The sequence below is a fragment of the Tasmannia lanceolata genome, unplaced genomic scaffold (assembly GCF_043159265.1).
Source record: "Tasmannia lanceolata isolate RefF3 unplaced genomic scaffold, GAP_Taslan_0.1 ptg000025l, whole genome shotgun sequence".
Classification (NCBI taxonomy): domain Eukaryota; kingdom Viridiplantae; phylum Streptophyta; class Magnoliopsida; order Canellales; family Winteraceae; genus Tasmannia; species Tasmannia lanceolata.
This window is the reverse complement of record NW_027518702.1, coordinates 1,122,399-1,149,192: the sequence shown is the minus strand read 5'-3', so window position 1 is coordinate 1,149,192 and position 26,794 is coordinate 1,122,399. Positions and strand designations below refer to the sequence as shown.

At 39.3% G+C, this 26,794-nt stretch overlaps 3 protein-coding genes and 1 pseudogene across 4 annotated transcripts in view; all 4 read left to right on the top strand.

Moving 5' to 3' along the window:
* Positions 1–9,699: 9,699 nt before the first annotated feature.
* Positions 9,700–10,137, top strand: LOC143858231 (protein FAR1-RELATED SEQUENCE 5 pseudogene; annotated as a pseudogene).
* A 21-nt stretch (positions 10,138–10,158) lies between these two features.
* On the top strand, positions 10,159–10,572 carry LOC143858230 (protein FAR1-RELATED SEQUENCE 5-like). Its single transcript, XM_077368889.1, has 2 exons — positions 10,159–10,408; positions 10,472–10,572. The coding sequence occupies exons 1-2, from the start codon at positions 10,159–10,161 to the stop codon at positions 10,570–10,572; spliced, it is 351 nt and encodes a 116-aa protein (XP_077225004.1).
* A 5,760-nt stretch (positions 10,573–16,332) lies between these two features.
* LOC143858229 (uncharacterized) lies at positions 16,333–17,418 on the top strand. Its single transcript, XM_077368888.1, has one exon. It carries the CDS (start codon positions 16,333–16,335, stop codon positions 17,416–17,418), a length of 1,086 nt encoding a protein of 361 aa, XP_077225003.1.
* Positions 17,419–20,661: 3,243 nt separating this feature from the next.
* LOC143857904 (putative cytosolic oligopeptidase A) overlaps positions 20,662–26,794 on the top strand; it is a 46,360-nt gene continuing 40,227 nt past the window's right edge. Inside the window, exons 1-3 of one of the 2 annotated variants that reach the window (XM_077368439.1) lie at positions 20,662–20,908; positions 20,992–21,159; positions 24,125–24,248. In XM_077368439.1, the coding sequence (XP_077224554.1) occupies positions 20,789–20,908; positions 20,992–21,159; positions 24,125–24,248 (412 nt within the window). In that variant the 5' untranslated portion in view covers positions 20,662–20,788. The remainder of the gene's footprint in view (positions 20,909–20,991; positions 21,160–24,124; positions 24,249–26,794) is intronic. The other variant, XM_077368438.1, reaches the window with a different exon arrangement.

The window sequence follows — 26,794 nt, the reverse complement described above, 5'->3', positions numbered from 1 at the left end:
GTTGTCATTTGATGAACAATGCCATAAGATTTCTCAAATGCATCCCAACATTAGACATGTACTCCCCTCCTCGATCCGTTCTAATGGATTTTATGCGCTTTCCCAATTGATTTTCTACCAAATTCTTAAATTCTATAAATTTAGAAAAGGCTTCTGATTTGTGTTTTAAAAGATAAATATTACAATATCGAGAAAAATCATCGATGAATGTGATGAAGTACTCATAGCCTCCACTAGTAGAAGGTGTTATCCTTCCACAAATATCCGAGTGAATTAGGGCAAGAGTCTCCACACTTCTTTCACCTTTACCAAAGGGCTGTTTTGTAAGCTCGCTAAAAATACAACATTCACAAGTATTTTGGTCTTTGAAAGATTCAATTCTAATTATACCATTAGAGGCTAAACTCTTATCTTTATGAAAGTTAGAGTGACAAAGCCTTCGATGCCATAATTCGATAGAAAGAGGTGACAAAGAGGAGTAAACCAAAATTTCATTTTTATTGATATAAACATTCAATTTATACATATTGTTAATTCTAACACCATTCCCTACAAATTTGTCTGAGTGTAAAATCACAACCCTTCCCCCTTTAAATCGAAATTCGAACCCGGATTTTTCTAGTTGAGCAACTGAAATGATATTCTTCGAAAAAAAAGGGACAAAGAAAACATCTTTTAGTGGAAGATGTTGGCCAGATGAGAGAAGTAATTTTAGATTTCCTTTTCCTAGAGCAATACAATAGGAACCTTCACCCATGAAAAGAGGAGTCCTATTGGAGGAAGCATAGGATTGGAGTAGTGCCTTATTCTTAGTCACATGACATGTGGCGCCAGAATCAAGCCACCATTCCTCATCTTTTGTTCCATCGATCTGAATCATGTGGATTTGATTTGTGCTACCATACTTAATTTTATCTTCTTCTAATTTCTTACAATCCTTAATAACATGCCCAGGTTTCTCACAATAAAAACAGTTACGCACCTTTTTGGAGTCTCTTGATTGATTGAAAGTTTTAGATACTTTTATATCAGATGAAGAAGAATTCCCTTTCTTAAACTTCTTCTTGAAGTGGCTCTTTCTAGACTTGGAATTCATGAAGGGCTTGGGCCCATCAACACATTTCTTCTTATCAAGAGCGGAGGAGATGGCATGCACTTGTTGTTTGGAAGATGTAGTAACTCCAATGAGATCTCTAGAGTTCTCTTCAACTTTCAAGTAGCTTCCAAGACTTTCCAACGATTCAAAGGTGATGTGAGAAAGTAGTACCTTGGCTTCATTCCAAGAGTTAGGCAAGCTTCGAATCACGGTAGATATTTGAGATTGCAAAGATGGTGCCTCTCCAACAATCTTTAATTGTGATAAGTGAATCTCTAGTTCTTCCAAATTCTCAGAGATAGATTTATTTTCATCCATTTGAAATGAATTGAATTTGGAATAGAGAGTGGATATTCGAACATTTAAGGTTTTAGAATACCTCTTGTCTAGTAGTTCCCATAACTCTTTTGCGGAATTGATATCTTCGAACACTTGAAATAACCTCTTAGAGAGGTTATTGAGAATCATTTCATGTGCAATGAAATTGGCCTTGTTGTACTTGTCTAAGGATTCCTGTTGATTCTTACGGTCTTCATCAGAAGCAGTGACATCTACCACTAGGGGTTCCTTGTCAACAACATATGCAATATCAAGGGTATGAAAAATAAACAATAGCTTCCGTCGCCACAACTTGAAGTCAATGCCTTCAAGTTTATCGATCTGTACATTATCCTTGACAATACGTTCCATACGGCTATCCATGAGAAAAAAATGAGTTTGATACCTTAAAATTGTTGGGTGTGATAAATAGCCAAATGGATTTCTTTCTAAAATATGAATACCATTAATAAAACCACAAGCAAAGAGATGAAGAAAATGATTAAGCAAAAATATAACCTGCTGGAGGGAGAGGGGTACAAAAATCTCTACTGTTCCTTTAAAGGAGACGAGGATTTAAGGTATTAAGTCGCCGACTATCCCGAAGGACAAGGAAGAGACTTGCTAGCTTGTACCCCAAAGGCGTGAATAGAGAAATGGATCCCTCTCAAGAAATGTGTTGGCTTCCTTTTCCAACTCATATCTTCAACCAGCCGTCATTGGTAGGTATTTATAGGGAGAATTTGACTCTTTACATTCAGGATGCATTTACTCTCCAAGCTAGCCATCCTTGGAGTTAGCAATATACAATGAACGTAATGGCCATCAAGAGTCCCCAAAACACCACTTACACGTGCATGAATTTTCAATGTTTAAGTCTCTCTTAACCAACATGTAAAAATAATAAAGTGCATGTAATGGCATCTAAATTAACCATTGATGTGCATAAGTGCAAGTACATGCACATAATTAAGCACATAAATGGTGAGACTTAAATTATTGAAAATATCTAAATACATTTCATTGTACGTAAATTGGGTGAAGGGCATACAATGAACGGTCTAGATTAATTCATGTACATATAAGCTCAATTACTTCCATTTTGATCAATTAGGGGGTCCCATGAGACTGATCAGACATAGATTATTAATACGATCTCGATTGTTGCATAGGGTGTCCCTTGATTGCATAAGATCGCATGTCATCACCATGTCAGGAATTAATTGATATCATGGTAGGTCGTGTGCTTTTATTTTATAACACAATGTGCAATGTATTAGGCCCCATAGACATTGCCTCTGTCCGAGAGTCCAGTTCCATTTCCAATGGAGACTGTGGGTGGTGGCCAACCATTAAGACAAAGGTGCATTAACCCCGTCATCCTAACTCTCGTTCGGTGATTCATTTTGGGATACATACTTGGTGAGATTGTCCCATTATAGAATCATTAAGGGATAAACCCATCCTCCTATACACCAAGTCTTTAGTTTACGGAGTAATATGCCACCTAGGCAAAGGGAAAGTCCGGCCATGCAGAGTCAATATCCAACACGTCACGCTCAACTACACCCCACACAAAACAAAAACATAAAATTTATAATCTCAGGTTTCACTTAAGTAATCTAAATACACAAATGAATCCCCCTTAATATCCCATCTTAGAAATTCATCCATTGATCATCAATATGCCCAAAGACCCATTAACTTTTACGTATTTGAGTGAAGAAAATAAACAAATCAAAAAAATATATCAAATAATGCTTACCCGAGGAAAATAGCGGTTTTCCGGCGAAGTGATGTGTGGAGGAAATATGCAGCTAGATTATAGATAAGGAAGGGGTTTTGAAAATATTCAATGCTCAAATCAGGGAGAAAAAGGGATGCGGACATGCTTCTCATTACCCACATAAGAGCAGAACAAACATAACTCGTTCTATGCTTCTTATCTCTATTGGATGGCAACTTTGTAATTTTGACCAACTTTATGACCTTTTTACTAACATCAAGAATAAAAAATATTAAAAACAACTCATGACTTATCTTTAACTTTCTACAGCCTTCTCTCGCATGTACCAGTGCATGCGAGAGACAGGTGTAGGGCTGGGTATTACATTCTTCCCCTCTTAAAAAAAATTTTGTCCTCGAAATTTAACCTAAACAAGCTACTTCTACCTGCACCAATCAGAAGACTCATCTTTAACTTTCTACAACCTTCTCTCGCTTGTGCTGGTGTATGCGAGAGACAGGTGTAGGGCTGGGTATTACAATATTAAATAAAGAAAGATTATACAATAGCAGGAATAAGAGCACTGCCAATTTTTAGAACAATCTAAAGAAAAGGTCAAAACAACTAGGGGCATGATACCCTTGAATACAAATTCAAAACAAAAAAGCAAAACAAAGTACACGAGCTAGATCTGTGTAAATTGTGGATCTTGGGAGACACCTGATCCTTAGAGCAGGATCCCATACTCATCTGAAGTGATCCAGGAGATCTATCATCTTGTGGCTATATTTCCTTATTATTTGGCTTTTCCTTTACTCTTGAACCATTGGGGGCTAACTCGTTAATTTCATTGGAATGGAAGATAGCCCACTTCTCGGCAAAGATAGGAAAAAGAGGGACGTAAATTTTCCTTTTTCCTTTGAACTTTTTTTTCCATGATTCTTCCTCAGTGGGATTGAATTCCAATTGGAATGATGTTTCTTCGATATTCCGATTTCCTTCTTCCATGTGGGATGTCCCTTCTTCCAGGGTATCTAAAGGCGAGAATCTGTTTCCCTGGATTTTTAGGGGTTCCTACTTTGAAACTTCTACATGGGACTCACCATGTTGTTTGCTTTGGTGGTAGGTCATCTGTTTTCCCAAAGTTTTACCCCCCGGGGGAACTTATTCTCTTGGGAGGCTACTAGATTCACATTTGGTTGAGTAGCCTCGGTCACAGATGTTCAAATCTTATCGGATTTTTCACTTTTCTTAACAGGCCTCCATTCCTTCTTAGGTTGGGGGGGTTTCTGATCTGGAAGGTAATTGCACTCCTCTGTGTTATGGCTGAAATCTTTACAATTATTGCAAATCTTGGGTTTTCAATCATAGGTTATTGGTTGCATGATCACTTCCGAAGATGTTCTAAGTTTGATTGAATTCGGTAGGGGTTGTTGAGCACAGTTTAACCTTGTCGAATCGGCAGTTGGGATGTCCATAGAGAGAGGCTTTCCAATAATACTGGCAATCCTACTCATACTATGGGGGGTCCAAAACTTTAGGTAGAGCCCTGGAAGATGAATCTAAATGGGAATTTCTTCTCCAAATAGGTATGTAGAGTCCACCTTTGGAGGATTATGGACCTTCATCCATAGTTGTGACATGTTTCTTCTGGGACGCGTGTACAATCATCGGAGTTTGTGAATTTAAATAAGAAGAATCCATTCTCCAGAATTAACATTTGAAGGCCCCTTTAGGCTCCATCTACGAGTGAGGCTTTCTCTGAGGGCAACAAATATGGTCTTCTTCCCATGTAGTATCCAACAACACAGTTAGCCCTTTTGTCTTCCGCCTCCTGGATTTCTTCGCCCTCTATGAACAATTCAGGATTTGAAACTTCATCTTCCCCTGCAGCAATGTATTCGAGATTAAAAAGGAGGGGACGAGTCTGTTTACTTAGTGGAGAGCATACGCTAGGGGTTTGTGGGTGCACTTTGGACAACATTCTTCTGGCTGTTAAGTCCTGGTTTTGCATATTTTCCTTGAATTCCTAGTGTTTGAACATTTTCCTTCTGGCTGCTAGGTCCAGGTTTTACTTCTAAGACAACATTTAGAGGTGCTGGGCTTTTCTTCCATTATGAGCTGAAGAGGTCTTTGACTTTCATTTGCTTTTCTTCTTCTTCTTACTTGAAGATTTGTCAGCTCTCCTTGATTCTTCTTCTATCCATTTCAGTAATTCCATTTTTTAGTGCAGAGTTAATTTCTCGTGGAGATGACAACAATTCATCAAGTTTTCCCGCATTGTCAATTTCGTTCAGCTTCTACATCCAATCACTTTTCCTAGAGGAGTTGACAGATTTGAGCTTGTGACTGATGAGTTGGGCTACAGACAATGCCCGGGGAGAGGATTTCTCCATGGAGTCACTGTCTTCAACATCCATAAGTAGAGCACAAAAAAGCAAAAAGGAACCAGAAAAACAAAAAGGATCCAGAACCAATCATCCTCTCCTTACCATTTTCCTTACCTCCTATTAGGGATGAAATCAGGAAAGTTTCCCTTTGAACCACGTGGCCTGTACACGTGACTGATACATTTGCTGGCCTTCACTTCTCCCACTACCTCACCGACATGCACCACTGCCTAAAATGAGTCAGAGATCTTTTGTATATCACTTATCGTAATGAAATCCCAGGTGAGGCGGCAATCCAAGAGGGTGGTGAATTGGGTTTTAAAAACGTTTGCCCTAGTTAATACAAAACTAAGAAAATAAAGGCAAATTTAGAATTTGAGCACAAAGAAGTAAAAATCAAATGCACTAGATAAAGAAAAAGAGAGAGATAGAAAGTGTGCATCGGCATTTTTAAGTGGTTCGGTCCAACCCTAGGACCTACTCCACTCCTCCAAGACTCTTGATGGCTTCACTAAAACGGATTCCCTTAACAGAAGGAAATCAACCCAATTATAAACTCCGGAGAAAGCTACGTGTCTCCAATACTTGCTCTAGAGATGGCTCCATGTCTCTTCACACTCGCCCAAATACACTTCTTAAATGTTGAAAGAAAGAAAAACAAAATGCCCACAGGGGTTACAATGACTGAAGAAGACATACAAAGTAAAGCCTATGATCCAAACCCTTAATCTAAGATTAGAGAGGCATAAACAAGTTTAAGTCACTCTTAATATGTTCCAAGATAGCTTAGGAGTGTTAGAATTAGGTTTAGAGAAGTTTAGAACCCCCCCCCCCCCCACACACACACACACATTCTATATCTATATAGTAGAAGAGAAAATAAGAGAATTTTTTGAATTTCTCCCAAAATTCAATGAGAACTACACATCACTTTTTTGACTTTTTTTAACAAAGGCACCCATTCAACCCACATATTTTCAATCCTACGCTCTCCTTTATGCTTTTTAACAAAGGTACCCATTAAAGCCACATCATTTCAATCCTACCCCTTCCTTTATGCTTTTTTAATAAAAAAATCTATAGGGTGATCTTAACCATCCGATTTAAGAGGAACAACATATTATGGAAACCTCTATAGATTGGAGGGCTAGGATCAGCCTATGGAAATTATTTTTGGGGCACAACCTATTTATGTTGTGTTCCATCACATGAACGGTTTAGATCAACCTATGATGTGGTCCGTACAGTTCTTTGTCGGCCCGTGCATCGCACGGGATTTTTTACTAGTGTGTGTGTGTATATATATATATATGAGGCAAAGGATTGTACACTCGAGCGTACCAAAGCTTGGTACGCTCGAGTGCCCCAATCACATGGGTCCCACATTTTTTGTGGTGATCCAAAGCATTCATTTGCAAGGCCCTATCATAGATAGGGTGTGTACCAAAAATCAGCTCCATTGATTCATCCTAACCCCTCCAAAAGTGGAGGGCAAAAATGGGCAGATTTATGGTCTGTCCATTTTGCCCTCCACAAATGGATAGGTTAGGATGATCCTATGGAGCTTATTTTTGGTACACACCCTGTCTATGATAGGACCTTTCAAATGAATGCTTTGGATCATCCTAACAAAGTGGGCCCATATGTGATTGGGCACTCGAGCGTACCATAAGCTTGGTACGCTCGAGCGTACAATCATTTTCCTCTCTCTCTCTCTCTCTCTCTCTCTATATATATATATATATATATATATATATATATCGGGAAAAGGTTTCTGAGGTATCGCTCACTATTAGCAACCCTCTAGATACCCCATTTTCCATAGTTGGTTGAGTCATCCATCCCATTGGTTCTGTAGGTTATAGGTAGGATTAGGGTTATGGTTATGGTTAGGGTTATGATTAGTGGAGGTTTTCAAATGGATGGCTGCAAATTGAACTCCTATAAATCGAATTGTTAGGATTATGGTATGGAGGTGGTTTCTTAGGGACACCCTATCTATGTGAGGTCCTATAGAATGAATGGGCAGGATGAGTCAAATAACATGTAGGTGATGTTTTATAGAGGGTTGCTCACCTTGCACGATACCTCAGAAAACCTTTGCCCTATATATATAGGAGAAAAGTGTTGGTGCGCTTGAGGCTTTATAAAGCCTCCCATTGGTTTAAATGTTTGGGTCCCACATACACGAACCAATGGGAGGCATTATAACGCCTCAAACACACCATTTTCTTGGTGCGCTTGAGCTCACAATATATATATATATATATATATATATATATATATAAGGAAAATGATTATATGCTTGAAGCGCATTTGCTTAGGTACGCTTGAAGAGAGAGAACTCTTCTTATTGGCTGCAAAGGTGGGCCCAAAATGTGAAAGAAAAAAATAGTTGCGGCGTTACAGAGGGTGCGTCTTGGACATACCCTAAAAAAAATCCCTTTTTTAACGTTCTCTCTCTCTCTCTCTCTCTCTCTCTCACAATGTGTTGGGAAATTTGGGCGAAAAAAACCCTAAACCCTCTTTCTACGCACTCTCTCTGTCTCTGTCTCTCTTTGATCTCTCTCCGTTCTCTCTCCGATCAGAGCCCATCACGCCGACAAGCCCTATAGGTGCGTTTCTTCCTCCTACTCTCTATATCTTTTCTTTTCTTTTTTCATCTCCATGAAAAAAGAGGGTTTCATCTTCTTGATTTTTCTGCAAAAAGAGGGTTTCATCTTATTCCAGATCACATATAGTTTTGGCATTGATTTTGTAATACAAGTTTAAAGGTGAAACCCTCTTTTTTCTTGGAAACATTTTATTGAAGTGGGATTGCTGGTAGATTTGTATTTGTATTTTTCTTTGTTTCTCCAGTGTAGATTTTTTTTAATCCGGTGAGGGGAGATATTCTTGGAGGTTAGTCTCATGAAATGTGTGTGTTTAGAGTAGCTCTGCTGTATCCTTTTTTCAGAAAAAATGTAATCTGATTCTTTTGTGTCGAGTTTTTATACTTAGGTATTAAATGAGACCCTTGAGTATGTACTGAGTTCGCAGATTCCTACAATAATATTTTTGTGAAATATGAGTGTTTTTAGGTTCTATTCTTGCCAATGTGAAAAAAAATGTGATTATCTTTATCATCTATTCTTGTCTCTGATTTTCTTAGCTGTACATTTAACCATTTCTAATTATGTTGATGGGCCATGTCTATGTTGTATTTTTTAGGTATAAAAAGTGGATCCATCTAGTGAAGAAGTAGATGCAAATGGTTTAATTGAGTTCGGCAATGGGTTTAACCTCTGTGATGATAATTTAGTGTGGGATGGGACTATAGTTGAGGTTAATGATGGGGTGAATCTCAATGATGCTGAGCTAGTATCGGAGGCTAATGATGGGAAAGACGGAGATGAGGGTTGTAGTCACGAAGTTACTAGTCCCAACGAGGTTGCCGGTGATAAAAGTGTTATGAATAAGCCCTTTGTGAATCAAGTTTTTGAAACTTGGGAAGCTGCATATGAGTTCTACAATAATTATGCGTACGCTATTGGTTTTGGACTACGAATATCTAGTACAATGAAGTCAAATATAACGAAGGAGGTGATATCGAGACAGTTTGTATGTGATAAAGAGGGACAGAAAAGGGTTAAGGAGAAGAGAGATGATGTTAAGGAGTTGAGGGAGCGTCGCCTTGCGAGAATGAATTGTAAAGCGAAGATGATCATCAAGTTGAGAGATAATCAGTGGAAAATTACAACTTTTGACGACATCCGTTCTCATGAGCTTACTTCCCCACTTAAAAGGCAAATGCATCATTCACATAGTCAGTTCCGTAATAACAAAAGTTGTAAGAATTTGATTGAACAGCTCGACGAAAGCAATTTCAAGCCTGCTCAGATAAAAAAGGCCATTAACTCTACTTATAATGCTCCTGTGGTCTCAACAAATCAAGTTATTGCCCATTTGAGAGCACTTAGGGAGAACAATATGGGTAAAGAAGCGGTGACAGTGGCAAACCATTTCCAAAAGAGAAAGTCTGAAGACCCGAACTTCTATTTCAGTTGGAGTTAGACGCGAATGGGATTTTACGTTCGATGTTCTAGGCTAATTCAAGGGCGAGAGAAGCATACCTTACCTTTAGTGACGTGATCATATTTGATGTCACTTATAAAACGAACAGGTTTAAAATGCCGTTTGCACCGTTCACTGGAGTTAACCATCACAGGCAGTCAACTCTATTTGGATGTGCACTTCTTGCCGACGAGAGAGTGGAGACTTTCACCTGGTTATTTGAGCAGTGGCTTACGTGTATGTTTGGTAAAGCTCCATGTGCTATAATAACTGATATGGACGGAGCTATGCGAAATGCAATTAGGAAAGTGTTTCCACAGACCAGGCATCGGTTTTGTTCATGGTACATAAAGAAGCAACTCCTTGAGCATGTTGCAGACATGAGAGATGCCGACAGTGATTTCTACAAGGATTACAATCACTGGTTTTTTAGGAGGGCAATAGAGGATTCTGAGACAGAATGGAAAACTTTGGTTGATAAATATGATATTGATGAAAGTCATTGGTTAGGAAAAATGTGGGATCTCCGTGAGCATTGGATCCCCGCCTATTGAAGAGACACATTCACAGCAGGAATGCCATCTAGTCAACGGAGTGAAAGCATAAATTCCTTATTTGATGGTTATGTTAACCAGAACACCTCCTTAGTTGAATTCTTGGGTCAATACGATAAGGCACTGGTTGAGCAGCGTAAAGCTGAATCCGAAGAAGATTTTAAGTCTAAAAATACAATTGCCAAATTGAACACAACCAACCCATTGGAACGAAAGGCTGGGGAATTCTATACGAAGAAGATGTTCACAATATTCCAAGATGAGATGATAGGTAATTTTGCCTTATGAAAAGACAAGTTGGGAAAGAACGGTAATGTTGTGGAATATAGTGTAGGAATTAGGACAGATGACAAGAAGAAATACTTCAGGGTTCTGTTTGACAATTCTAACGATGTAACTGCGACATGTCAATGTGCTAAGTTTGAGAGGGAATGAATATTATGCAGACATACCCTTCACGTTATGGATAGAAAGCAAGTACCTACTATCCCCAAACACTATTTATTAAAGAGATGGTCAATTGATACAAGGTATCGGGCTGGGGGCACAACATCTGTAACCCAAGGAGATACTGGTGGCGTGAATGGACTGAAGAGGTGGTGTCTAATGTCAACATGGCAGCAACTGATTGAAAAAGTTGGTAATGACGAGATTCTCTTCAAGAAGATGACTGATTTTTGTACGGAGCTTGCTGTAGAAGTTGAAAAGAAGGAGAAGGAGATTGTCTCTCCACAGAGTGACTTGGTAACAGTTGGTAGCCAAGTGCAGTCAAACATTGGTCCTAGTCAAATACCTTAGACAAACATTGGTCCCAGTCAAATACCTTAGTCAAACATTGATTCCAGATAAATACCTGGGTTTATAATTCGAGACCCCGAAGTTGTAAGGACGAAGGGCAAGCCGAAGCATGCAACGCGTCATGTATCTGGCATAGAGGCCACTCAAGCACAAAAATAGCAACACCAGTGCCAAAAATGTGGGGAATATGGACATTACAGAACAAGCTGTCAAAAGAGGACTAAGGTGAAACAAAATATGGTTATTACTCTTGTCATTTTATTATGCTCTGCATTTTTTTCTTATTTGTTTAAATATCTACTATTGTGCTTGCTAATAGGTGGCTGGAAATGAGAAGAAAAAGGATGATAAGGGAGAGGAAGCTGAGGGGGACCAAAATGTTGAAAGCATTGCCATGTTTGTGCTCTCATTTACTTTGATATTAAGTTCATAAATTGTTGTTGACCTTCTTTTTAGCCATCTTAAGTATATTATGCGTTGTAAGTTTAAAACAACTGACTTTATATTTCACGTGAAAATGAGCATTTCAATGGAGAAACTAAAGGTGGAGAAGCATCAATTCTAATCAGGGTAGTTCTCTTTCATAACTGCTATTTTTTTTTTTTTTTTTGCCTCTGGTGTTCCAGGATTCATGTATTAAGTTGCAAACTAGTGGTTGCAGAGAATTAGTGATAATTTGTCAGGGGAGACTTTTTTTTTGTTTTGAGATGGTTTTGTCAAGGGACACTTGTGAGAGAAGAAAAGGAAAAATTAATTATATACTATACACATGTTGAGTACAATCAGATGTATTCATCTTCTTATTTTTTGAAGGGACCAAAAGAAAAATGATTTGGTTATTACTAATCTTTGTACTGAAATCATGAAATGTTTCTTATAGACAGCTGTTTTTGGTTATTGTTGTGAATTGTATAAATTGTCAGTTGAATGTTGTGAAGACAGGTGTTCTTTTTTTTTTTGAAATGGCTATGTATTAAAAAAGGAACATGTATTCTTATCAATTCTCATTCTGTTCTTACAAACAAGTGTTGTGAAGACAGGTGTTTCTGTTCTCACCCTTCCATGAGTGCTGTGAATCAGACTCAAAATGCCATTTTAATGACTTGCCAAAGAGGCAAACTTTTGCAATTTATAAAGAAAGGTGGTATCTAGTATGACTTGGCTAGATCAGTTTATAATGTGGGCTTAAATCAATCAATTGAACGAGTGATTAGTTATTCTATTATTTATGTTTTGTTTTTTTATCCTTCATAAGATGGTATTCAAGGCAAATCTACTTGTGAGATGTGGTTAATTTCACTAATGTATGATTAAGGGATATAATTACTGATAATATACTTATGGTTCAGCTCTGTGGCCATGCTACTTGTGAGTCGTGAGGTCATGGGAAATGGTATATTTGCTCCCCTTTCTTCCCTGGACCAAACCTTATAGTGTAAAAAAGTAGTCAGAAATACACTAGAGGGGGTGGCCAGGAGAAGAAAAGGGGGCAAAGATATCAATTCCCTTCTAGAGGAAGATGTATAGGCCTACTTGGGTGGGTCCCAGACTTTTCCAACTACTCACAAATATATTTTGTTTTGGATTTTGAGAACCAATTGATTCCAATAGCAATTACTGTATTCAATTAAACGTGAATTTGGGCCAAATTATCAGTTTTGGACTGACAATCGGTTCTCAAAATCCAAAACAAGCAGAGCATAAGGGTGTATTTAATTAATTTTTATGCATCCTTCCTGACTTCTTCCGGTCTACTACTATTTATTTATTTTTAATAATTTCCTTCCCTAATTTAAATGATCTAACATTTAGTTGTTTACACCACTCACGAAATATTCATTTGTTAGTTGTAATGTCTCTCAAAGTACCAGACTGGACTAAATTTTTAAGTATGTTGGCATTTCTCTCTGAGAAGCCAACAAGGTGCAAACATGTTTTTTTTTTTTTACTATTCTTTGGTCATTACAACATGACGATATTCAGTTCTTATATAGCGCACGTAGGTCTTGTTTGTTTCCAGGCCATTAATCAGAGATTAGAAAACATCAACTGAAAACTAATTTCCTCACCTATTGGTTAGCCATTGTGGATCGGGATGACATATCTGGACATCATTTTTAAGCATTATTTCTATCCCCTACAACACTTGAATAAAACATCACAGTGGCACAAATAAGTTACTGTTCTTCCACTTTCACCAATTGTCATGTAACCTATGGTCAAGTCATCCAAAACCCATAATATTAAGAAATTAAGCATGAGCCATGAGTAATACAGTCAGAGTTTGATGTAACTTAGTACAATCACTTATACTAATACTACTGAAGGTAGAACCATCAAAAGGATACTACTACTACTACTACTCACCTAAAGGTAGAAAGACACGAAAAACACGAACATAAACCCCATAATTACAAACATAAAACCCCATAATTACAAACACTTTAAACATGTTAAATTCATTCTTTCGCATGGTATTCTCATTCTCAAGTACTGTTACGCGGTCTTCGATCATCCTATTTTCGCCATTGCCTTCTCGTCGATTGTGAATCCTTGGGTTAGTGGCTGACTCAGTACCCTCGAAATCAAGGTCGGCCCATTCGAAATATTCACATGTGTAGCCCTGCATGTCATTTCCAACATTAGAATTTATACATGTTAAGAAATAAGCAGATAAAAACTACCAAATAAAATACTCACTTTGATCCCGTCGCATTTGTAATGCGGCCGGCCTCTATTGTTGTTTGCGTTACAACGAGTAATTTTGCGAACTGCCATCTCTTTACAATCACATTCCTTCGAGGTTGGTTGCATCCCAGTGAATTAGCACTGTAGTTGGTTGAGGATACGGCATTAGAAACATGAACAGTTAAGAGAAAGAGTTACAAACTTTAAGGCTTTGATTTGGATCACTTATGACCCAAAATTCATGCCAATCATGTAATACTAATAGACTCAATATACAGCATTCGATCTTTTGTGGTTCCAAATGATTTTTCTCTGACTAGCCCAACCTAAATATATAAATAAGGAAAAAAAAACATTGACTGTGTTTTGCAAGATAGAGCCTAACATTTTTTGAATGGTTAGTTTGAGTTTCTATTTCTGCAGGATACTAATAGACTTTTAACCCAAAAAGTAACAAGAAACCCTTCCTTTAAACCCTATTTGACAAAAATCAAATGAAACATGGCTGTTGGAAAAAAAAAGAATTAAAAAAAAGAACCCCAATTTCATCCAGAAAAAACTAGAAGATGAAACCCAAACGGATGGCCTCTGAAAATAAAAACAGATCAAATGTCTCTTATTCAAAGCCTATTTCACCCAAAAAAATAATTAACAAGATGAAATAGGGTTGCTAAAAACCCTATTTGACGAAAAAGATGGAACCCAAACCTTCATATATAGTACCTCCAAGAATATCTCCCCTCACCGGATTTAAAAAAATCTACACTGGAGAAACAAAGAAAAATACAAATACAAATCTACCAGCAATCCCACTTCGATAAAATGTTTCGTAGAAAAAAGAGGGTTTCACCTTTAAACTTGTATTACAAAATCAATGCCAAAACTATATGTGATATGGAATAAGATGAAACCCTCTTTTTGCAGAAAAATCAAGAAGATGAAACCCTCCTTTTTCATGGAGATGAAAAAAGAAAAAAAGAAGATATAGAGAGCAGGAGGAAGAAGCGCACCTGTAGGGCTTGTCGGCTTGATGGGCTCCGATCGGAGAGAGAGAGAGAGAGTGAGAGAGAGAGAGAGAGAGAACGTTAAAAAAGGGTTTTTTTTTTTCTTTTTGAGGGTACGTCCAAGACGCACCCTCCGTAACGCTGCAACTATTTTTTTTCTTTCACGTTTTGGGCCCACCTTTGCAGCCAATAGGAAGAGTTCTCTCTCTCTCTTCAAGCATACCTAAGCAAATGCGCTTCAAGCGTATAATCATTTTCCTCATATATATATACTTTCCAACGGTCATCTTGGAAGCTAATTTGGAAGCCTTTCGGACGCTCGACCAACTAACAATTGTGAAAAGATAAAAACAATGTTTGGAAGCCCGATGTCTTCAGACGCCTGACTCGGGTGCTTGAACAAGGCTTCAGGCGCCTCTGAGATTTTGAGCTCCTCAGGTGACTTTTTTAACATGTTGAGACACCCAAAATCTTTCCTCGGAAACCCGACTTTAGTTGCCCAAACAGGGCTTCGGATGCCCGAAGACAGATTTTCAGTTTTTCAGGGTTAACTTGTAAAATTCATATCTCATTCATTTCTTATTAGATTTCGACGTTCTTGTGCTCTATAGACATTGGATGAATGAGATCTATCTGTTAAAAAATTTTAAAAATATTTTATACTAATTTTCCTACTAATTAGGTTAATGGTCAACTAGGTATGCGTACAATACTTGCGTTCAGCGACCCACAAATATATTCGTCTGTTTGTTACAGACTTACAACCATGGTTTAAAATTTTGGTTTCGGTACCGGTTTCGGACCCCTGAAATTTGGTAAATCTTATTTAATTCATTTCGTTCCGGAATTTCATTTATTGCTCTTTGTTAGAAGGTGTATTGCATAGCTTAAGGGCATAGTGGTCTTTGTATGTTCTCTTTATATATAAATACTAAAGTAAGGGGGAGAAAACGTAACTTCTTCCTTTTCTCTCTAATCTCTTCTCCTCTCAACATGGTATCAGAGCCCTAGGGGTTTTTGTACCCTAGGGACCATTGGAGAAGCTCCCCTTCTCCTCCTTCTTCTTCTCTCCTCCCTCCCTCCATCATGCTCCTCCCTACCAGCCCAATTTTTTTTCCTTTTTCCGCCTTACTTTCACGCTCCAGGCTTTGAGTTTTTTAGTTTTTAGGGTTTTCTTCTCAGCAAACGCTGCAACTTGCAGACGATTCAATCGATTCTTAAGTTGCAGACGCGACAGCCTCTTCTTCTTCTCTCTCACAGACGCAGCCTCTTGACCTCTTCTTCACCTCCGGCCTTTGGCTCCTCCTGCCTCTCTCTCTCTTTCTCTTCCACCCCAATCTCTTTCTCTTTCTCTTTCTTCCCATTTTCACCCTTCCCTTCCTTTCCCTCATTAAAACCCTAATTTTTCCCTACTAATCCAATTTTCTATCCCTCGTGAAACCTTCAATCTCTAACCCTCTTTCTCTCTATGGTCTAAATTTCTTCCGCCCCTCTTTTTCTTCTTCGCTCCGCGACTCCGACCTTTCCTCTTCTCCATTTCTACCCTAGAGGCCGTATTATGTCTTTTTTTTCTCCTCTCATTCGTCAGAGTCGCGCCACATTCTCTCACCACACATAGTGGTATCTTTATGCCCTAGAGGCCTTCTCATTTCTCTTGTCCCTTACTTTGACGTCGTGTGTTGTCTAGTTCGCCTTCGTTCCTTCTATGGATCCTCCTATTGTAGACAATCCCTCTCTCGGGCAAACATCTTCTTCTTCCACCCCTATTTTCACTTCATCGGGTGATGCCTCCTTCCTCCCGATGACCACGGTCAAGCTTGATGGTTCCAATTATATGAATTGGAAAGTGGTGGTGGAAGTTTATCTCATTGCCAAAAGGAAGGTCTACACCATTCGTTGTGACCCTCCTGCGGTTTTGGATCCCACTTATGAGCAGTGGGAAACGGATGATGCTCATATCCGTAGTTTGCTCTGGCAGAGTATGATCCCCCAGATTTCAGGAACTATGATGCAGCTTTCGACTGCAAAGAGGATTTGGGATCATACTGCGGTTTTGTTTTCAGGCGTCGGTAACCTCTCCCGTATTAGTGCCACATATTCTGAGTTGATGCATCTTCGGCGTGGTGACACCCCTCTTTCTACATACTATGGTCAGTTCGTCTCTCACTGTCAGCAGCTCGATATTTTTATGCCCTTGACGACAGACTTAGCCGTCGCCGCTCGGCAGCGGGATCAGCTTCGAGTTGTTCAGTTTCTCGAGACCTTGGGCCCCGAGTTTATATTTTTTCGCCAGCAGATTTATGGTTCTGGCACTATGCCTTCCCTCGAGGAGGTCTATCAGCGGGCACAACAGTGTCTAGGTGGAGCCTCTCTTACTCCTGCTGTTTTTTATAGTCATGCTACCGCGGCATATGCAGTAGGAGATCGTCCTGCCCGTGGTGGTGGGATGTTTGGCCGAGGCCGTGGCCATGACTCTAGCCGTGGCGGACGTACCATGGGTACGGATTTCTCTAGTGGCAGGGGATATGGTGGCCGACCTCGTCCATATTGTACACATTGCCGGCGCGAGGGCCACCGTGATGAGACCTGTTATGTGCTACATCCTGAGCGTCGTCCCCCGCCGCCATCTCAGTTCGGGCGATCAGCGCACCTTTCTACTCTGGAAGACTCTGATCCTCGAGCATCTTCCTTCGGCTCCAACCTAGCTGTACCGTCTTTCACTCAGGCCGACTATGATGAGCTCCAGCGCCTACGCTTGGCCGCCCATCCTCCCAGTGCTGGCTTTGCATAGCCAGGTAGCACTCCTGCCTCTCTTCTCAGTAGCTCGAGCTCCTGGATCATTGATTCGGGAGCCTCGAACCATGTGACAGGTACTCTATCATCACTCAGGTCTTTTCACCCTCTTTCCTCTCAGTCTATGACCCTCGCTGATGGCCGTACTACTCCCATTTCTGGTACAGGGAGTACCTCTCCCTACCCTGGTCTTACCCTCTCCTCTGTGCTTTGTGTTCCCCAGTCTCCCTTTAACTTACTTTCAGTCAGTCAGCTCACTAAATATCTTAACTGCTATGTCTCATTTTATCCATCTTATTGCTTATTACAGGATCTTGCGACTGGGAGGACGATTGGTAAAGGACGTGAGGTAGATGGGTTGTATCGTCTGGATGGAGGTCCCTCCCGTACCATTTTACACAGTTCTGTCGACGCCTACCAGTGGCACTGCCGCCTTGGTCATCCATGCATTGAGCGCTTACGGCGCACCTCTATAGTTTCTGTTCCTATTCAGTCTTTTCAGTGCGAGGCCTGTGAACTTGGAAAACACCACCGTGTGTCTTTTCCCTCTAGGCTTGTTAGTCGAGCCTCGCACCCTTTTGCTTTAGTGCACTCTGATGTATGGGGTCCCCTGAGAACTCCTTCTATTTTTGGATATAGATATTTTGTTGTTTTCATTTATGACTATTCTCGCATGACTTGGCTGCATTTGCTTCACGATCGTTCTGAGGTTTTCTCTGCTTTTCGTACTTTTCATTCTGAGGTTACAAATCAGTTTGATTGTACCCTCAAATGCTTACGCACAGATAATGCTAGAGAATATTTCTCTACTACCCATGGGTTCCAGGATTTTCTTTCCAGTCGGGGTATTCTCCACCAATCTTCCTGTGCTCACACCTCTCAGCAGAATGGTGTGGCTGAAAGGAAGATGCGCTCTTTACTTGATGGGGCTCGCTCTCTTCTTATTCAGATGCGAGTTCCCAAGAGCTATTGGGGTGATGTTCTTACTGCATGCCACCTTGCCAACCGGCTTCCATCATCGGTTCTTGGTGGCTCTTCCCCCTTTGATGTGTTATACCCTGGTCATGACCCCTTTCCTATCACCCCTAGGGTCTTTGGGTGTGTGTGTGTTTTGTTCACCACCTTGGTCCTGGCTTTGATAAGCTAGACCCTCGGGCTGAACGATGCATCTTTGTTGGGTACTCCCGTACCTAGAAAGGTTATCACTGTTACAGTCCTCGCCTGTGTCGGTCTTTTGTGTCTGCCGATGTCACATTCTTCGAGTCTGAGTCCTACTTTGTATCTTCTCATGAGACTCCTTCCACAGTTCCTGACTCGGACTTTCCTCTTCCCCTCCCCACCCTTCCGGCTCCTCTCCTATCCCCTCCTGTATTAGTTCATGAGACTATTCCTGTTTGTGATCTCTCCTCTTCACTACAGGCTCCTGAGGCTACTGAGGCTCCTCCTCCCGCTCCTCCGCAGACAAATCCTCGTCGGCCGAGATCTACAGCTCATCCTCGTCGGCCGAGATCTACAACTCATCCTCCTCTGCCTGGCCATCGTCCTTGTAGCCTGAGATCACACCCCCCACATCTCAGGTACCTCTCTCTCCTACTCCTTCTTTAGATTCTCCCATTGCTTCTTGTACTCGTTCTCACAGTACTGCTCACCCTATTTCCTCTGTTATTTCATATGATTCTCTCACCCCGATGTTTCGGAGTTTTGTTTCCTCTTTGTCCTCTGTTTCTTTGCCACAGTCTTTACCAGCCGCACTTGATCATTCGGGATGGCGTGCGGCCATGGATCTTGAGATGGAGGCCCTCCAGGCCAATAAGACATGGGAGTTAGTTCCTCTTCCTCCTAGGGCTCGACCAGTTGGTTGTCGCTGGGTTTATGCCGTCAAACACTTACCTGAAGGTACTATTGAGCGCCTTAAGGCGCGGTTGGTGGCAAAAGGCTATACTCATATCTTTGGTGTTGATTATTTAGAGACTTTTTCGCCGGTCGCTAAGATTCCGTCTGTTCGTGTTCTTCTATCTCTTGCAGTTACACATGACTGGCCTCTGCATCAGTTAGATGTCAAGAATGCCTTTTTACATGGTGAGCTTACTGAGGAGGTGTATATGGAGCAACCTCCTGGGTATGTTGCTCAGGGGGCGATGTCCTCCTCAGTATGTCGGTTGCGGAAGTCTATATACGGTCTCAAGCAGTCTCCTAGAGCCTGGTTTGGACGATTCAGTGATGCTATCATGCACTATGGCATGAAGCAATGTGCAGTTGATCACTCTGTCTTCAGTTCTCATTCCACTACTGGTTGTGTGCTATTGATAGTATAGGTCACCTTGGAGTGAAACCTGCGTCTGCTCCCATGGACCCAAATGGGAAACTTCTTCCAAAAGAAGGAGATTTATTAGATGACCTTGACAGATATAGGAGGCTGGTGGGTAAGCTCATATATCTTACAGTTACTCGTCCAGATATATCATTTGCTGTTGGCTCAGTCAGCCAACATATGAGCTCACCCCGTGCTTCTCACTGGGCAGCAGTGATTCAGATTCTTCGCTACTTGAAAGAAGCACCAGGGAAATGACTCGTATTCAAGAAGCATGGTCATACCCGGGTAGAAGGCTTCTGTGATGCCGACTGGGCAGGATCTCCAGCAGATAGGAGATCTACCACTGGATATTGCACCTTTGTTGGTGGCAATCTAGTGTCGTGGAAAAGTAAGAAGCAGGACATAGTCTCCAAGTCGAGTGCCGAATCAGAGTATCGTGCTATGTCTCATACCAGCGGGGAGCTTATTTGGTTACGTTCTCTCCTTTCAGAGATTGGTTTCTCTTCATCTGCTCCAGCTCAGCTGTATTGTGACAATCAAGCTGCAATTCATATAGCTACCAATCCGGTCTTTCATGAGAGAACCAAGCATATAGAGGTTGATTGCCACTTCATTCGCCAAAGGATACAAAGAGGCGAGATTCATGTTTCTTTCACGAGATCTGCTGATCAGTTAGCAGATGTGTTCACAAAGCCCTTAAGCTATACAAAATTGAATGACATATGTAACAAGCTTGGAATGTACAATATATACATTCCAGCTTGAGGGGGAGTGTTAGAAGGTGTATTGCATAGCGTAAGGGCATAGTGGTCTTTGTATGTTCTCTTTATATATAAGTACTAAAGTAAGGGGGAGAAAATGTAACTTCTTCGTTTTCTATGCACTCTTAAAGAATTAAAGTCAAATATTTGAAATTTCGTCCTCAAGCGATCTGTATCTTCTCTTTGGCTGCCAACTATACTGATGACGACCTGCATTTCTCTCCCTTTATCTCCTTCCTCCTTCTCTCCCCTCAAATTCCACAACCTTCACTTTCTCCTTTTCTGCTCCTCTAATGGCTTCCCAACAAAACCCCCAACAGAATCCTCTCCTTCAAGATTTCATCTTCCCACCTTACAACATCATCCAACCCAATCACATCCTGACAGGAATCCCAACTCTTTTGAACAAACTTGTATGACTGACTCCCTCTATTTTAATTCGCATTTCATAAACATTTTATTAGGGTTTTAAATGATTGATGGAGTTTAATGGCAGGAGAGTGACTTGATTGAGTTGGAGAATACAGTGGAACCCATATGGCCCAAATTAGTTGTGCCTTTGGAGAGGATTATCGATCGGTTGAAAGTGGTTTGGGGGATTGTAGAACACCTCAAGTCAGTTAAGGATTTTCCAGAACTTCGTTCCGCCATTGAACAAGTCCAGGTTGTTCTTCTTTTCATTACTTATATAGGATGTTTGATAATCTGCTTTGTGTAAGCAATCACTAAGTTGAAGAACTCTACTGTGATTAGCTTAGTAAATTATCTTTATTCCATGTTTTATGAGTTTTCAAGATAAAAGTGTACTGCTGTAATTGCTTGATTTATGGAATAATTATATGTTATAGTTGCTGGATTTAGGGAGTAATTATGTGGTTGAATAAAGAGTTAATTAAGTTAGAATTAGTTTAAAGAATGGCTAGATTGTAAGAGAAGAAATATAGAAAATTATTATGTTTCCTCGAATTAACCTATTTTCTTCTTCTTCTATTTCTCTCTTTATTTTTATTCTATAGAACTGTGCCTTATCAGGCATATCCAATGCAGGCCTTTGGATGCTCCAGTAAGAAGAAGTGACTCGTGCCAAGTTGATGGAGTGAAAAGAGGTAGGGGCAGACCGAAAACAACTTGCGTAGAAACAGTGAGGAAAGACTTGATGGCTATGAACATAACAGAGAACATGACCTTGGATAGGAGAGAATGGAAGAAAATGATCCATATAGACGAACCCAACTAGTGTCAGAATTAGACTTAGTCAATTTGAGCCGGGTAGATCCTTTCACCTTCTTCAAGAAAATTTTCTAAAGGATTCATTAGCCGACCCCAACTAGTTTCGGACGAAGGCTTAGTTGAGTTGAGAACTGTGCCTTATCAAATTTTGATAAATACACTTCTTTTTTTTTGAACTTCTTTCATTGTCTGTTACAGTTCCTTGTTAATTGTAATAGCCAGTGATAAAACTTTAAAATAGAGGGCATGTATCTATCTAAGCTGTTGTAAATATTGGTTTCTTATTCATTGTCATTCTTTTCCTTAATGTTTTATTGAGTTTATTAAACTTGGTAATAATTTAATGATTAGAAGTTTTTTTTCCAGATTTCTTTCATTGTTTTTCTATACTCGAAATTCTGTTCATGTAATGTAAATTGTTAGTGTTTTGAATTGCATCAGTATGCGAGATGAGGTCAGTCTTTTCATGTGTATGTATTCATCATAATCTACCATGAAGATATAGGTGCTAACCCCATTACTTGAAATATAATTGAACTTTGGATAGATATGAAAATCATGATAGCAGTATGTAGCATCTGAAATGTAGATTTTTTTCATGACCAAAATGAGCTCTAAGCTGGTTAATTATTTCATGTTTTTGAACTCTTAAATAAGAAACTTTATCAATACGAAAGGAAAATTACAAGAAGCACAAATTGGCTAATACTGCGCATTAGGCTTTTGATACCAAAACATTGGATTATCGAATGTAGTTTCCTTATTCACTAACTGATCTGCATTTAAGTTTCCTTCTGTGTGACTGTGGGGCATGCAACCAATCTCAAAAGTGCTTTGGATATTGTCTGTCTCTCTAAATTGGTATTAGAATCTTCAAAGGGGAGAAGATTCAATTATCTTACCACAAATTCTCTCTGTTTTGGAGTGAGCAAACTCCTCGACTTAGTATTGCATGATTTCTCTTCTTAAAGTTGAACTTTATTCATCCTTCTAGGGGGACCTTCCGTATCGTATCTCCCTGTTAACACCCATCCAATTTTTAGATAATGGATTAAAGAAATCCATTAAAATAATCTTGTTTATGAACCCTTATATAAACCTCAATGATGATAGGCTAACACCCATCCAATTTTAGATAATGTATTAAAGAAATCCATTAAAATAATCTTGTTTATGAACCATTATATAAACCTCAATGATTATAGGCCACTTCCCGTAGTATAGTTGCCTGAGAAGGCATGGGAATTTCAGTCTTTCCAAATAATTTATACTATTGAGGGAAATAAAATTCATCCTACTTTTCATCAATCATTGCTCATGGGGGAATATGTTTCCTCTGGATTGCCAACATCTCACTTGTAATTGGGTATTGGTTTCTGTTGCATTAAGCTGGTAAACTACGTGCCTTATTGGTTGGGTGGTAAACATTAAAATCAAAGTTACCATATTTGTACCGACCTCCTATGAAGTACACGCCAATTATAATATATTACAACGAAGTAAAACAATTTATCTTTTTTTATTACACTTGAAGAAGGCAGATTATGAACCGAAGTCTTTATTGGAAACACAATATCTATTGATAGAGCACTAGGGCCATTGGATAACCCTGTCTGTTCTAGTACAAAAAAAAAGATGTTGGATAAGCCCAATATTAGAGGGCAAGCCTTGGCGCAACGGTAAAGTTGCTCCACTGTGACCTTGTGGTCACGGGTTCGAGTCACGGAAACAGCCTCTCTGCAAAGCAGGGGTAAGGTTTCGTACATCTAGCCCTCCCCAGGCTCTGCAACGGCGGGAGCCTTGTGCACTGGGCTGCCCTTATAAGCCCAATATTCTCTGAAATTTAGTGTGTGCCACATCCCATTGCTATTAGTTTTGTGTGCTCATATTATCTAGTTTAGTGGTGTACTTAGGCACAATGCATTGCATCTGAGATTATAAGATACCGATCTTAGTAATATATACTTTAATTTTGTGGATTACTTACAACTGAACACATCTTACTTGCTAGTATTGAATATCTGCTTATCTGCAATTTAATTTTTGAACAATGCTTAAGGTTGTTTTTTTTTTTTTCCCTCTTTTTGAGATTTAGCGGGAAAAGATTATCAGGCAAAGAAAAGAAGTAACAAGGAAAAAGGGATGAGGTGACTTCATCAAAACGAGAATGGGAAAAAATATAAATAAAAGAGGAGAATTAGTTCCAAATAAGCTCCTTACAACAATGATAATCCTATTTGAAAAGTCAAAACAACTCTATCAAGCACCTTTCTTAGCTAAGGAATTTGTATATAATAACATTTTTTCTTAGCAGATAATGTTCCTACTTTTTGACATTTGGGATGAATAGTTTTCTCAGCTTCTCCTCGCATTTAAAATTTCTTAGCTTTGTTTTACAGCCCGAGAAGGTTAAATTTCAGCTTAGATTGGGACAAAGCAAGCCGATTTACAATGCATTTAAGGCTATTCAAGAGTCTTCATGTTGGCAGACACTGGATGATGCTCAAAAACGTATAGTAGAAGGTAATTATCATGCATTTTTTTACTTAAATTATTTGAAGATTTAATTACTCAAACAACGCAGAGTGTAGGTTTTTCAGGCCACCAAGATGATATTGCTCTAGGTCAACAGTTGATATTTTAATATTTTAATTAATTGATCATGTATGTAGTTGGAAAATATATTGTTTCAATATTTTTGGCACTATGACTCTAGTTATCTTCCTTTGTTAGACCTAAAAAAAAGACAGCATAGTTTCATTATCTTTTATCTTTCTTGAAGTTCTTACTGTGATCATGGTTTTAAATTTCGGTTTCGGCATCCATTTCGGCCTTGGCCGAAATCCCAAAATTTTGGCCGAAATCTGGTAATAATAATAAAAATTATTATTTAATTATTTACCAAATTTAGGCCGAAATTTCAGAATATTTCTATATATTTTTTAAAAATCAATTTCGTAAGGCCCTGTATTTCGGATTTCGCCAAATTTCGGTTTCGGTCTCAACCGAAATCCGAATTTCAGATTTCGGCTGAAATTTAAAACAATGACTGTGATACAAATTTTACCCAATCCATAAATATTTGTGGAATTAGGATTCTTAACCACCTTGTTGTTTAGGTGACTCTTTGATGTGCCAACAGATGCAACTTGCGTTTGAGGCATTTTTTTGTCCCACAGGTAGCTTGCTTTGATGTGTTTCTAGATTATTGATGCATGCATGAGCCATGACCCACTGAAAGGGTCCCCATGACCCTTAAGTAACCTTAGGGATAATTCTTTTTAATTTACCTCTTGTTACTCTCTCCTCTTAGTTAAAGATTATTCTAGTTGGATATAAAAGGGTTTTGGATTCTGTTTTTATTTTTATTTTTTTGAGATCTCTCTCTTCTTGGCTGCACCTTCCAATCATAGATTTGGATTGGATAGGGCTGTATTCTTAGTATTTCCTTTCAATTATGTGATTTTCTTATTTTGTAGTCTCTATTTACAACTTAACAACTCAACATAGTTTTTCTAAAGGATTAGAGGCTGGTAGATTCCTTTCACCTTCTTCATGAAATTTTTCTAAAGGATTTATTTAGCCGACCCCAACTAGTCTGGGTCAAAGGCTTTGTTGAGTTGTAGTCTCTATTTACGCTATTAGGATTTATTAACTGCTGTTCATGTGAATTATTTCTTGCTTAATCTCATAGGTTCTTCCCTAGATCTATCCTTTGGGCTGTTTGGAAAATTTTCATACTTTACTAGTCCTGAACTGTAAATCTATCACTGTTCGTATATGTTCCGAGTCTTCTGACAGTTATCTTAGACGGATTTTAGTGTGTCTGTGACTGCACCAATTGGTAATAGAGCCTATGTTAAGCTAAGTTTTTGTTAGAATAAGTTTCATATGGCTGCAAGAAGGAGGCTCGACAGAGGGTCTCTTCAAAACCCTTCCGTAGAGGCAAGATGAAAACCAACGGGTCTAGGAGCTTTATCTTTTTTCATAGAAAATATTGCATCTCTCACTTCCTCCTCTGAGAGTTTCTCTAGCCGTCTTTTTTGTTCTAGTGTGATCTTTTTGAACAATAAGTCCTCAAGCTTCAACCTTCAGTCATACTCATGCATAGAGCTTAGAGAAGTATTGAACATGGGAATTTTTGATGGTCTCCGTTTCCTCAATCATCACCTCCCCTTCTAAAAGCCAATTTGTGGATTTTATCCTCCTTGCATTTGCCATTCGATGGAAGAATTTAGTGTTCTTATCTCCCTCCTTGAGCCAAATAGCATACGGTTTTAGTTGTCAACTAATTTTTTCCCTTTGCAGGATTTCCTCATGTTTTGCTTTGGCCATCCTCATATTTCTGTCCTCCTGTGGGGCATTCTCCTCTTCCTTCTTATCAATGAGCTTTATTGATTGTAGGATTTCCTCTTTTCACACTTTCATCTCTTTCTCAAATTCTTTTCGCCATTCCTTTTTTTTGTAGGTACGTTGAGATTGAACCTCCTTTTTTTGCCATGCCTCGATTTTACTTTTCAATGCTTTCAACTTCCTACATAATATAAAGCCATTCCAGCCCATCCCATTGCTCTCATTCCACCAATCCTTAACCTTCTTGTCAAATCTTGTCTCACAAAGTGACATGTCCATTTTGATTGGCCTCGGTTCGGCTTCGTAATCTTTTAATTCCACCAACAGACGGCAATATGATTAGAAATTGGCTAATGAAGTGCTCTTTGTAGGATTAGGGGAAATTTCTTTTCCCATCCTTCGATATCATCACACAATCAAGCCAGCATAGAATTGGATTCTTTTGATTATTAGACTATGTGAAATTTGTCCGCTCCAGCGGTAGATCCGTTAGTTCACTCACTTGAATGAAGCTGCACAGATTTCTCATCCTAATGATTGTTCTTCCCATACTACTCTTTTAATTAGGAAATCTAACTGTATTAAAGTCTACTCTAATGATCCATGAGCCCCTTGACCGTACCTTTAGACACTTTAATTCCTCTCGGAAAGGATTGCACTCCCTTGCCCTCGTTGTACCATAGATCGCTAGAAGATTTCGTCTAATGTTTGATCCC